Below are 12,654 nucleotides of genomic sequence, written 5' to 3' on the forward strand. Positions count from 1 at the left end.
TTCATCATCAATTTAAATTTATGAAAAATATTTATTACTATATTTAATAATTTTAGAATTGATTGGAAGATCTTTTTTTCTATTAATTTTTTTTTTTTTTTCAAATAGTTGACTGTGTAATTATTATTAATAAACAATTTTTTTGCCTGCTTGTTAATTTGAATAAATTTAAAATTATTATGGAAGTGAAATTAAATTTTTTTATATTAACTTTAATTATTTATAATTTATTGTTTTTATTTTTCATTTGCATGTAGAATTTGTTTGAGATTTCAAGAAGGTGATTTACTTATGACTAATGTTACAGACAAATTTACTGGAAACAAAATAAATATATATAAGTCGCGAAAAATTTAAAAAGAATTTTGAAAAAAATATTGGCAATATGCCCATTTAAATTTTCAGACATTTACGTGTCACAAAGTTAAGTGTCTTTTGATGCTTTCCAATTTAATCTTGAAAAAGTTACTCAAATATATAAATTCATTATTATAAAGAATAATAAAAAAGAGAAAAAAAAGCTCATTCAACTTTACAAATCCAAGAATCATCAACTTAAGAATCATCAAAATTACCCATAAAAAAATAACATCTACTGGATTATATTTAAAAATATCATTAAATTATGTTGTTTTTTTTTTTATTTGATGAACCTTTGAAGAGTAGTACCCTTGTATTTTCATAACCGAAAGAAGACTTGAAATAACAAAATAAAATTAAAAACATATAAAAAGTATATTAAAATGGGGAAAAATAAAAATAAAATTAAAAAAAAAATACAATTAAAATGTTTAAATGAAAATAGACCATAAAAAAAAAATAAAAATAATAATAAATTTTTATACTAAGTAATTAATTCACAATAATTCGATATTAATAATTTTATTTTATTTTAGTTTTAATATTTATTAATGTTAATTTAATTTATAATTTAAATTTTCAATTTTTCAATTTTTATTTCAATTTTATTTATTGATTTCTTTTTTTTTTATATAAAATTTTTGTATAAATTTTATTTTTATTTTTGAACAACTCTTTTTCAGCAAGTATCGAGGGGAGATGAGTAAGGTCAGTAAGCATTGTCTGATGATGATGATGTAGAAGAAGACGAAGAGGAAAAAAAAAAAATGTAAAATCGAAAAATCAGCAATGAGCGTGTATAATTTATATAAAAGGCAGTTGAAATTTGAATAAAAAAAGGTAAAAGGAAGTCTCTGTATGTAGATATTATATATGGAACACTCGACAATAAAACATACATATTTTGCAGGTGATGGATGCGGGTGCAGACTGTCAAGGGGTTATAAAAGAAAATGCCGATCAGCTGGCAAAAAAAAAAAAAAATGATAAATAAATATTAAAATCTAAAATTTTTCTTATTTAAAAAAGAAAAAAAAATTATAATAGTAATAGTTATTTCGAAAATATAAATTTCGAAAAATTTCGATCGAAATAAATTTATTATTTCGAAAAATTTCGATTGATAAAAATAAATTTATTTTTATTATTTTTAATAATTACTACAAATATATAATTAGTTTATTAAAAAAAAAAATTAAAATTCTTAAAATTTGTAGTATATAATATATTTTTTAATTTTTTTAAATATTTGTGTCAAAAAAAAAAAATAATAATAATTATAAATTTGATAATTAATCATTTAAATAATTTATCATTTTAATTTTTTTTCATTATTTTATAAACAGGATGAACCTGGGTCCTGGGACCCTCCTGTCAGTCGAGACGAAAAGACGACTATATAGAAAAATGAAAAAAATAAAAAATATTGCAGAAAAAGAGATTGGGGTTGCAGACACCAAGTCAGGATGACAAACGGCACGCGACCAACACGCGCCCTTCTATTCAATCCCTTTACTTTTATATTTTTTTTTTTTTTTTATATTCAAAATATCTTTTCATATTTTAGTTTTTCGTTACTACCTCTTTTTTCATCATCAAATTATTCATACTCTCATCTTTTTTAACCCTCAATTTTTTCTATTTTTTTTTTTCATGTATATATACAATATTTAAAATTACAAAACGGATGTTAAACCACATGCGGGACCTCTTGGTTTAAAAAAAAAAAAAAGGCATGTGCCCTCTTTCTCGATTGCACGATGAAAATTATAAGCAGGAAAGACTTGGAACATTTTTATACATTCATTTCAAGTGTTCCTCGTTTTTTTGATATTATTTTTTATCAATGAAAGTATCCGGAAACAATCTGACAAGTGCTAATAATACTTGAGTTCATTAAAAATAGGTAAAAGATAATTAGAAAAAACCAATTAATTAATTAGTATAAAATATAAAAAATATTTTTATCTACTTAATTATTTATTTAATTATTAATTAATGATGATGAAAATTTTTAAAATCTGCTCTTATTAAATGACCCTATCATTGTTCTTATATATTAATTTAAAATTAGATATTAAGAAAAAAAAAAAAAACAAAATTGAAATGTGTTAGATCTGACATTCGAAAATCATTACGTCAAACGATATTGGCAGTGAGCCTCACTGTGTCCTCAAATCGTTAACCCGCATACTGATCATATACACTATTAAACTCATTATTTATTTTTTAAACTTGGCAAACAATCTAATTGACAAAAAAAAAAATTAATTAAATAACCTTTTAATTTTTTTTTTCAATCAATATTTATCTTGTAATTATTATTATTGTATTCGGCAATTTTTTTACAATAATAATCTCTGAATAATTAATTAATAATTTTACAAAATGAAAAATAAATTTTGATATATATTTATAAACATTTTATAGGGTCAAGAAGTAAAAGAGTTAAATGTATATAAGGTGGAAAAAAAAAAATAAATAGAGTACAAAAGAGAAATATTGAAAAATCATGTGTATATGAAACATGAATTTGTTGTATTGGGGAGGTCGTAAAAATGCAGCCTGCATCCGCTTTTTAAACGCAGATGTGCACGAGCGCCAAATGCAGCTTTTTTCTTCATTTCTTCTTCTTCATTTGGTAAAGCAAATTTTAGGGTGGTATATTAAATGTCCAAATACATATAATTTTTATCGTCCGGTGTGTGTGTGATTTTGGACCCCAATGGATAAGTCGAAATTTGAACCATCTAAACATAAGAAATAAAAAAAAAAAGATAGAACGATTCATCCTATACCTGGGACGATGAACTTTTAGCTTTTTTTTTCTCTCTTGTATTTATTTTTTTTTCTTTTCTTCGTCATTCATCCCCGATTTATATACATCAGCTTTCAGGTCATTCAACTTATTTCTTTTCTTTTAGATAAAATACAATTAAAATAATAATTTTTGTTTTTTGTAATTATTTAGAATATTTGTATTTTTTTTTTTTTTTTGAGGAATTTAGAGTTTTTTTTTGTTTTTTTAAATGAAATTTATTTATAAAAATAAATTATTAAGTGTTTGGATGCTTTTGAATGAGTGTGTGTTATTTGTTTTTTCATTAAAAGAAAAAAATAAAAATTTTTGTAAAATAAAAAAGAAAGTAAAATATTAAAGCTCTTTGAGACCAGTTGTTGAAAAATAAGAGAATTTTTGCTAATTTTAGATTGACTTTAGGGGTCCCTGGAGCAAAAGGCAGCTGGTTTTTTGTGATTTTAGTCGCACGTGGTATGGTTTTTGACGCGTGTCCATATACCTACTTATATTAACCGGACATCCCTTTTTCTACCTAAAAGAAAAGAAATTTTTAAATACCCTGTAAATTAAAATTATTCATGGAAATAAAAAATATATAAATTAAAATAAAAAATAATCAAAATCAATCAAAACACCTGTATTTAAAAATAAATAATATTTAAAAGGAGGAAAAAGAAAATATAAATTAACTTCTTCTTTTGTTCAAGAACAAAATAAAAAAATAAAAAATAATTTAAATATTATATTTCAAACAATGACAAATATTTCAAATGTGGTTCAAACCCTTTTTTTTTTTTTTTTTCAACTTTCATGATAGTGTGTATTTAAATCTAGAAAATACCACCGTCCGGATGTGATGTTTGACAAACCACATACTGATGTTAGATGAAAAAGAAATTTAAAAAAAAAAAAAAAACGAAGGGAAAAGAAAAAAAAAAGAGAACATGTACACTCACTTTAGTATAAATAGTCAGAGGTGGTTGTTAGCCTTGGTTCCTCATCTCATTTTGATCTTGATCCCTGGCATCAAAATATTCAACTTCCTCATTTTATAACAGCCAAGTTAAACCTCCAATCGACCTCTGTCTTTTCTCGAAAAAAAAAATTAATATTATGCAATCAATAAATATAAAAAAAATAAAAACAATTGCTTGTTAATTATAAATTATTATTTAGAAAAATTGTCTTTAATTTTGGTCTATTAAATTTAATTTTAAAAATACCTTAATTATTATTTTTATATTGTTTATTAAATTTAATATTATTAGATTATTTATTAAGCTGTAATTTTTTATTTAAAAAATTTAAAACACTTGTGCCTTCTGTTAACGCTCAAATTACAAAACAGATCATCGGCCATCAACCTGTCGAAGAAAATACTTTTTAAAAAATGCAAAAAAAAAATAATATATAAACATATGGTATGTATTTTGAGGACTATGACCTCCTCGAGGAAAAACCCAGGATAAAAAAGAAAATAAAAATCATTTTAAAAAATATATATATAATTTTTATCCCTGCTGAGGCATTTTGAAAACTGAGTTGTTAAAAAAAATATAAAAAAGACTTGTAATTTTTTTCTTTTTAAATTTACCAAAATGATGGAATATTTAAAAAAAAAAAAAAATTGAAAATACCAACGGGTGCTCAACACCTCCTCGAAGAAAATAATATATTAAAAAAATTTTAAAAAAATAAAATAACTGATGATTTGATGATTACTTCGTGGGTGAGATAAATAAAGAAAAAATAAAATTTAACAGTTTAACCACACAAGTATTATCCAACCATTTATGTGTCTTTTTTTTTTTATTGTAAACATTTCAATTTTGTTGACAGCCATATGACCTGAAAAAACAAAGTACATTTTAACTGTGTTTATTTCATAAAATTTTTTTTTAATCATAACTATTTTTTATTTATTATTTTAATTATCTAATTTTTTTTGTTTATTAAATTTTTATAAATTCATAAATATCCATTGAAATAATAATAATATATTTATGTATATGAAGAATAATAAAAATAAATATATAAATGGAAAAAAATTGTCAAAAAAATTAAAATGTCAGCATCACCTGCTCGTCATTGTTTGAATTTTGCATGGTCCATGTGCTGATATTTGACACTTATTTTAACGATTTTTACACAGTACAAGGTACTAAAAAATTTTTAATAAGTAAAAAAAACAAAATAAAAAAATTTTCAACTAAATAAAAACAATAATAATAATTATTTTCAAAAGGGCACGTGCCTCTTAAGAGTCTATCCAATACTTTATCCGGTGTAATACGTTTTTTTTTAAATTTAAAAATTAATATCTAGTATATTTATTTAAATAATAATTATTATTGTTTATTATTGTCATAAATAAGCTTAAATATTATTAATAATTCAAAATTATTTATAAATTTATTGGATAATAAAGAGACATGTAAATTTATTTATAAATTTTCGATTTTTAATTTAGTTACTTTTTTTTTTTGTTAATTAAACGATAATTTAATTTTTTGTTTAATATTTTTTAAATAGATCGATAAAATATATTTGAATTTAAAATTAATATTACCGCTGTTTTTTGAGAAAAATAGGCGCCCTCTTTTTTTTTAGCATTTTTTTATTTTTTCATGGAATTCCACTTCCACTTCATTTTGAAAATTTCTCCGAATTTGTTTTTTTTTTTTCTCTCGTGACCGTTGCACATCAAATCATTTTTTGCTGGACGAATATTTTTATAATTAATATACAAGTTGATTGATTTTCAAGTACATTGATACAAGACAAAGTGAAAAATTAATTGTTAAATTCATTGTCGACGTTGAATATACTGATTAATAATTTTTTTTATATCTAAGTCGTGCTCTAATAAAAAAATTTTTAGTTTATTTTAATGTACAAATTTTTTTTGTCAATTAAAAAATAAAAATGACAGTAAAAAATTGGGTTCCTCATCATTTGCAAGATAAACCAGGATTAGTAAATATTTGGCTAGCAAGTACTCTGCCAAAGCAAACATTTTTCAAACATTGCTCAAAAAGAAATGTCCAAGCAATTGACCTTGGTCCAATTTGGTAATTATTTGCGTCCATTTTGTGAGCATCATATTGCAAAAAAATTTACAATTTATCTTATTTTTATTTTTCAGTGATGAAATTAAAAACAATACCATCTCTTCAAGTTCAAGTAATAGAGACAACAACAAAGCTCTTAACTTATCAACATCAAGTCGTTTAATAACAGGTGTTTTAGAAATTGCTAAAACTCAAGATGATATTTTACTGGGTAAATAAAATAATAGTAATAATAATAATCTATGTTAAAGTGTTACAAAAAATATTATTAATTATTTTACAGATGAAATTGAAAAACTGATAGCTGACATGAATAAAGTATCAAAAAAATCAAAGTAAATAATTTATTTAAATAGAAATTATCTAGTATTTTTATTTATTAATGTATTTATTATTTTTTATTATTTTTTTATGATAGATCAAAAGATCCAGTTGAAGATTTTCCTGAAGTTGTCATTGATTTGCCAGTTGTTGAAGATGATGAGCTGACATTAATTCAGTATTCACCTCAACACATCAGGACAATAACAATGGATGAAGATCCATTATTTTTCAGGGTAAAAAAAAATAATTAATTTAACTATTATTTACAACAATAAATGTCAAGTTTTATTAATTAATTAATTTTTTATTTTAGAATGATATTACATTGTACGACGAGCCAATAAACAATCTCGAATTTAGCAGGTATTAAAATTTAATATTGATTAAAATTTTTAACATTTAATAATAATTATCAAGCAATTATTTAATTAATAAATATTAATTATTTTCCAGAGATCTACCACGAAATATTACACTACAAGAAGAAGGTAAAATTACAAATTAATTACATTATTAATGAACTATTGACAATTAATTAAAATATTAATTTTATTTTTTAATATTTATACAGTTACTGGTGAACAATCTGATGAATATTTTATTGAAAAACCTTTACCAAAAACAACAAAGCGAAAAGCACAACCAGAATCATTTTGTGATACACCAACAAAACGTCAAAGAATTACAGTAAATTAAAAAACAATAATATTATTATTTGTTTTAATTTTTAAAATTAATTATATTGTTTTTTTTTTTTCATTTATTAGAATAATGATATACAAAAAGATTATGAGTTACCTGATTGTGAGCCATGTGTTAACATACCAATATTGGAAGAGCCAAGTATTCCAAATGAAACAATTCATGAAAATATTGAAACAATTCATGAAAATGTTGAAACAATTCATGAAAATGTTGAAACAATTCCTGAAAATACTGGAACAATTCATGATAATACTGGAACAATTGAACAAGAAAAAACAATTGTTGATGAGCAAGCACCAGCTCCAGCTGCAATTGTAAATAATATACAACTTGATGATAATGCAAGTTTAATTGGCACTGATAGCCCTCGTCAACGACTACCAAAAAAAAGACGTAGTATTATAAATGAGTTTGATACGATTTCTGTTGAAACATTGACCCATACATTGAGAAATATTCAATTGCGTGTATTGGTAAATAATCTATAATAATTTAAACAAGAAATTAATTTAACTATTGTAATTTAAAATGTATTTTTATTATAGAAAATTGATGATTGTTTGATTGGTGATGTTCAACGTAATCACAATACACTGGTCAACTTAAAACGATATCCAGGTTACACATGGCAAGAAGAAAGATTTACTCAAGTATCTCTTAACGTTGGACATTTTTTTTCAAATAATGTTATGATTCCACGAGCTATTACAACTGGTAATTAATAAAATACATTTTTAAATAGTTTTTCTAAAATTAATTGACCTTTTTGTTTTTTTTGTTAACAGATCATCAACGACGTCAAGAAACACAACAAGATATTCACCAAGATGTATCAAATTTCATAGCAAATAAACCAGTTGAAGATAATATAACATCACAAATTGATGAACAAAGTGTTGACCAAGTTTTTCCAAATGAAGCACTTCCAAATCAACAAGAAAGTAATTTAAATATTTTACCTGAACCAACAATTGATTTATTACCAACTCAAGATATTGCTAATACTAATGTACAAATTTTGGATACACAATTAGTAACACCAGCTCAAGATAATAGGTATAAATTTAATATTAAATTTATTATTTTAAAATATAAAAATAATTTTATTTTATTTCAGTGAACAACAAGTTGCAGATAATAATTATGACAATCAACATGATTTAAATGTTAATGGCAATGTTGATTTATCAATGTATGAAGATAGAGTAATTAATCCATCACCTGAATCATTGAATTACGTGATAACTAAAACAGATGTTGAAGAAAGATTAAATATGTGCAGAGAAAAAAATTTATTTCCATTATCTTTTTATGATTTATTTCCATCAGATGTTGATTCAAAGAATGATGCTGTTTTAGGCTTCTATCATTTACTTGGTAAATTTTATTACAATTTTAACTATTTATTCATGTTTGATTTCCATATAAATATATATATTTTTTTTGTTGTAGATATTGCAGGAGAAAATGGCAATGAGTGGAATTTATATCAAAGTGAACAATTGTTAATTGAATATTGTTCTAAAGACTTTTCATTTTCATATAAATAATAATAATAATATTATTATAAATATTTATAAATTAATTTTAATATTTATAAATTAATTTTAATGTTTTAATTTTTATAAAATGCATTTACAGAATGCAGTCAATTAATTTTTATAAATAATTCATTTTGTGTGTTATTTTTTTTTATTTTTATTTTTAGAAATTTGATTAATTTAAACTTTTGTTACAATAATTAATTAATTTGAATTGTAAACATTTAATTTTATAAAATATATGTATGACTATTATAAATAAATTAATATATTTGTTTGTTTTAAAATAGTATTGTTGTTTAATTTTCTGAATAGAAAATCCTACTGACTTTTCACATTTTATGGCGAAATAAAAAGAAAACATTACAAATTAAATAATTAATTCCTTCATTTATAAATAAACTTTTTCATGTAATTATTGTTACATTAAGTCAATTAAAATGTCGATTTATTTGTGTAATAAATTTTGATAATTAAATATGAAAAAATAACAACAAAAAAAAAAGAATTAACAAAATAAAAAATTGACATTTTTTATGTTTACAGATAGACGTATTTCTTGGGGCACGTGCCCCAGCAGTTTATCCGGCGTAACACACACGTTCGAAGGAAGTAAAAAAAATATAAGAGAAAAAAATAAGACGAAAAAGTTAAACCATCAGTAAAGCAGTCACGCCTTTAAGGCCCAGATGGCAGAGATTTAACTTTTTTTTTTTTTAATTTTTTTTTAAGCACCTTTTCGATTTCTATTTAAATCACTCTCGCCTTCTTTGATAATTCAACTTACAGTAAGTAAAATAAAAACACGTTATGTTGTTAAATAAGTATAAGTATATTTATTTATTAATTGACATTGATTACAAGCATCGTAGATTTGATTTAATTTAATTTTTTTGAAATATCATCTTTTCTATTATCAATTATAAAAAAGATAATTAACACAATATATAAATTCATAGATCTAAAAAATATATATATCAAACAATTAATCAATCACTGATCACCTCCACTACGACGACTTGTATTTTTTGATGATGATATTGTTTTTTCAGATAATGATTCTTCAAAAATACGAAAACTTGATTCTTTTTCTTCACCTTTACTCAATGGACGACGACGTATACCCCAATTAAAATTATCTGTACTTTCTCTCTATATTAATTGAAAAATTAATAAATTTATTTTTATATATTTTTTTAAGTTTTTTAATAAGAAATAATATTAATAAATTATTTACCTCAACACTCTCTGATTCATACTCTAAAAAGTCAAAATCTTTAAATACTCTAAATTGTTCATCGTCTCTTCTAGACCCACCACTTAAATCATTATTTGCACCAGATACTTCTTCAGTTGATGATGCCATTGATGATTGTCTTTCCATTAAATCTGAACTTTGACTAAATATCATCTGTATTTTACGAAAAAAAAAAAAAAAAACAAAATAATAAATTAATTAATTGTAAAAAAAAAAAAAAAAGTTTTTAAATTAAATTATAGATTAAAAATTAATTATAGATTAAAAATTAAAAATTAAATATACATGCATGCAGCATCCCAATTATTTACCACATACCAAGACATTTAAAAAAACAAAAAAATAAACTGAAACAAAAACACCCAAAACAGACAACTAAAATATTCAACAATATTACTACTCTACAACTTAAACCAAAAAACATTAAAAAATAAATATTGGTGGCTAAACGGCACTGAAGCTGATAAACCACCACCTGAATAACAAGCAACAGGATAAAGAATTAAACAACAGAATCATGTGATACAGCAACACCCACAAGTAGTACAACACCACAAAGATCTAAAGTAAATTAATAAAAAAAAAAAAAAAAGAGCATGCAGCTGGGATAAATTGTATGAGGTAATGTGATATATTTGACAGTTTAGTGGTGTTAGAAACAAAGTGATAGCAAAGTTGTTATTAAAAATAGTTGATCTTACAATTCAGATGATTCAAGTTGCGCTTTTATTCTTTGCCATATTTGTCTTTGTTCGTAAAAAGACAGCTTGCTTGTTTTTTCACGTTCTCTACACTCTGAGATCCACAAGGAGAACAGTGGTGTTCTATGAGAAAATTTCTTCTCCATCTCAAGATATTCTCCGGTGTATTCATATGAAGAATTTTTTTGGCATGCTGGTGCCAATGGTTCTAATGATACCAATGAACAAAGTATATCCTGAGGATCATTAGGATCACTATTTAACAGAAAAAAAAAAAAAAAACAATTTTACTCATATTAATATTGGTGAACTTTTCTGGAAATTAAAAATTAAAAATAATGTGTATATTACAGGTTTCCAGCTTCACGTCTCTTCTGACGATCCTTAGCTTGTTTGCACATGTAATCTAACAAAATTTTGCTTTGTGTTTCGGAGAGACGACAAGCAAAAGAATGTTTTTTTTTGTCCTTAACAGTTTTCAAAGTTAACCCTGAGCATGTAGGGTTCTCAATGTCGACTGGAGACATCACAGAGGGTGATCCCGGAACACTGTAAAATTAAAGTTTATTTAGTTTGTGTTATATACATTCATATTCTATATTTATTAAATGTCATAAATATAACATGCATGCAGCTGGGATAAATTGTGGTACACGTGAAAGTTTGGTGGTGGTACAAACAAAGTGATAGCAAAGTTGTTTTAAAAAATAGTATTTCTTACAATTCAGATGATTCAAGTTGCGCTTTTATTTTTTGCCATATTTGTCTTTGTTCGTAAAAAGACAGCTTGCTTGTTTTTTCACGTTCTCTACACTCTGAGATCCACAAGGAGAACAGTGGTGTTCTATGAGAAATTTTTTTCTTCTTTTCAAGATATTCTCCGGTGTATTCATATGAAGAATTTTTTTGGCATGCTGGTGCCAATGGTTCCAATGATACCAATGAACAAAGTATATCCTCAGGATCATTAGGATCACTATTTAACACACAAAAAAAAAAACAATTTTACTGGTATTGATATTGTTAAACTTTCGTAAAAATAAAAATTAAAAATGATGTTTATATTACAGATTTCCGGCTTCACGTCTCTTCTGACGACCCTCAGCTTGTTTGCACATGTAATCTAACAAAATCTTGCTTTGTGTTTCGGAGAGATGATTAGCAACAGAATGTTTTTTTTTGTCTTCATCATTTTTCCAAGTTAACCCTGAGCATGTAGGGTTCTCAATGACGACTGGAGACATTACAGAGGGTGACCCCGGAACACTGTAAAATTAAAGTCTATTTAGTTTGTGTTATATACATTCATATTTAATGTTTATTAAATTAAATAATATAACATGCATGCAGATGGGATAAATTGGATGAGGTTATGTGATATATTTGACAGTCGGAAGCGAACGCAGGTAGCCATTTTCTCATACACAATATTATATATATATGCAGTATGCACAATAAATTAACGATATACGATACATCTACCAACATGTATGAATTAATTAAATAAATAACTCATTATTAAAAAAATTTACTTACTTATCTATACAAGACATGATGAATTACTTAATCGCTGAATTTGAAAGATAATGGCCTCACCCAACAAAGACAGCTGATTTACAACGCTTGAACGCTTTTTTATCAAAATTCAATTAATTTGTAAACTGAATTCAATTATACAGACTATTTATAAAGATTTATTTTTTAGCTTTCGTATAACTTGAAGTTTTTTATGTCGGCTGATATATTTTCTTTTATTTCACACTAAAAATTTGGAAGTATGTTTAGCAATGTTTAGTTGCTGCGTGCCACGTGGTACTGCGTAAAGGCCATCTGTTTTTTTTTTGTTATTATTATCTGGCCATCGTTGGCTGGAGCAGGCTGGAGTGGGCTGGAG

General features: G+C 24.2%; 2 protein-coding genes across 4 annotated transcripts; one reads left to right on the plus strand and one right to left on the minus strand.

The window, feature by feature from the left end:
* Positions 1-6,036: 6,036 nt before the first annotated feature.
* LOC122856178 lies at positions 6,037-8,810 on the plus strand. The gene is made up of 12 exons (XM_044157871.1): positions 6,037-6,231; positions 6,306-6,442; positions 6,515-6,566; positions 6,650-6,788; positions 6,869-6,918; positions 7,009-7,043; positions 7,127-7,242; positions 7,323-7,733; positions 7,806-7,974; positions 8,046-8,316; positions 8,378-8,637; positions 8,713-8,810. Exons 1-12 carry the CDS (start codon positions 6,086-6,088, stop codon positions 8,808-8,810), a joined length of 1,884 nt encoding a protein of 627 aa, XP_044013806.1. The 5' UTR covers positions 6,037-6,085.
* Positions 8,811-9,268: 458 nt separating this feature from the next.
* LOC122856876 (protein furry-like) lies at positions 9,269-12,579 on the minus strand. 3 transcript variants are annotated; one of them, XM_044158758.1, is made up of 5 exons: positions 12,297-12,579; positions 11,829-12,026; positions 11,482-11,736; positions 10,039-10,212; positions 9,269-9,953 (listed from the first exon to the last, which is right to left on the minus strand). In XM_044158758.1, exons 4-5 carry the CDS (start codon positions 10,210-10,212, stop codon positions 9,795-9,797), a joined length of 333 nt encoding a protein of 110 aa, XP_044014693.1. In that variant the 5' UTR covers positions 11,482-11,736; positions 11,829-12,026; positions 12,297-12,579; the 3' UTR covers positions 9,269-9,794. The 3 variants fall into 3 exon arrangements, with proteins under 3 accessions (XP_044014693.1, XP_044014694.1, XP_044014692.1); XM_044158757.1 differs by lacking the exons at positions 9,269-9,953; positions 10,039-10,212 and adding an exon at positions 11,066-11,309; XM_044158759.1 differs by lacking the exons at positions 11,482-11,736; positions 11,829-12,026; positions 12,297-12,579 and adding an exon at positions 10,761-11,009.
* Between the last annotated feature and the right edge of the window lie 75 nt (positions 12,580-12,654).

The sequence above is a fragment of the Aphidius gifuensis genome, linkage group LG5 (genome assembly GCF_014905175.1).
Source record: "Aphidius gifuensis isolate YNYX2018 linkage group LG5, ASM1490517v1, whole genome shotgun sequence".
NCBI lineage: Eukaryota > Metazoa > Arthropoda > Insecta > Hymenoptera > Braconidae > Aphidius > Aphidius gifuensis.

Excerpts from the sequence above, each read along its gene's own strand:
- LOC122856876 (XM_044158757.1), bottom strand. Across the intron at positions 11,737-11,828 it reads AGACGTGAAGCCGGAAATCT|TGATCCTAATGATCCTGAGG; the intron begins GTAATATAAACA and ends TGTGTTAAATAG. Across the intron at positions 11,310-11,481 it reads CAACTTGAATCATCTGAATT|TGTTCCGGGATCACCCTCTG; the intron begins GTAAGAAATACT and ends TTAATTTTACAG.
- LOC122856178 (XM_044157871.1), top strand. The coding sequence starts at position 6,086 with ATGACAGTAAAAAATTGGGTTCCTCATCATTTGCAAGATAAACCAGGA. Across the intron at positions 6,919-7,008 it reads AACAATCTCGAATTTAGCAG|AGATCTACCACGAAATATTA; the intron begins GTATTAAAATTT and ends ATTATTTTCCAG. Across the intron at positions 8,317-8,377 it reads ACACCAGCTCAAGATAATAG|TGAACAACAAGTTGCAGATA; the intron begins GTATAAATTTAA and ends ATTTTATTTCAG.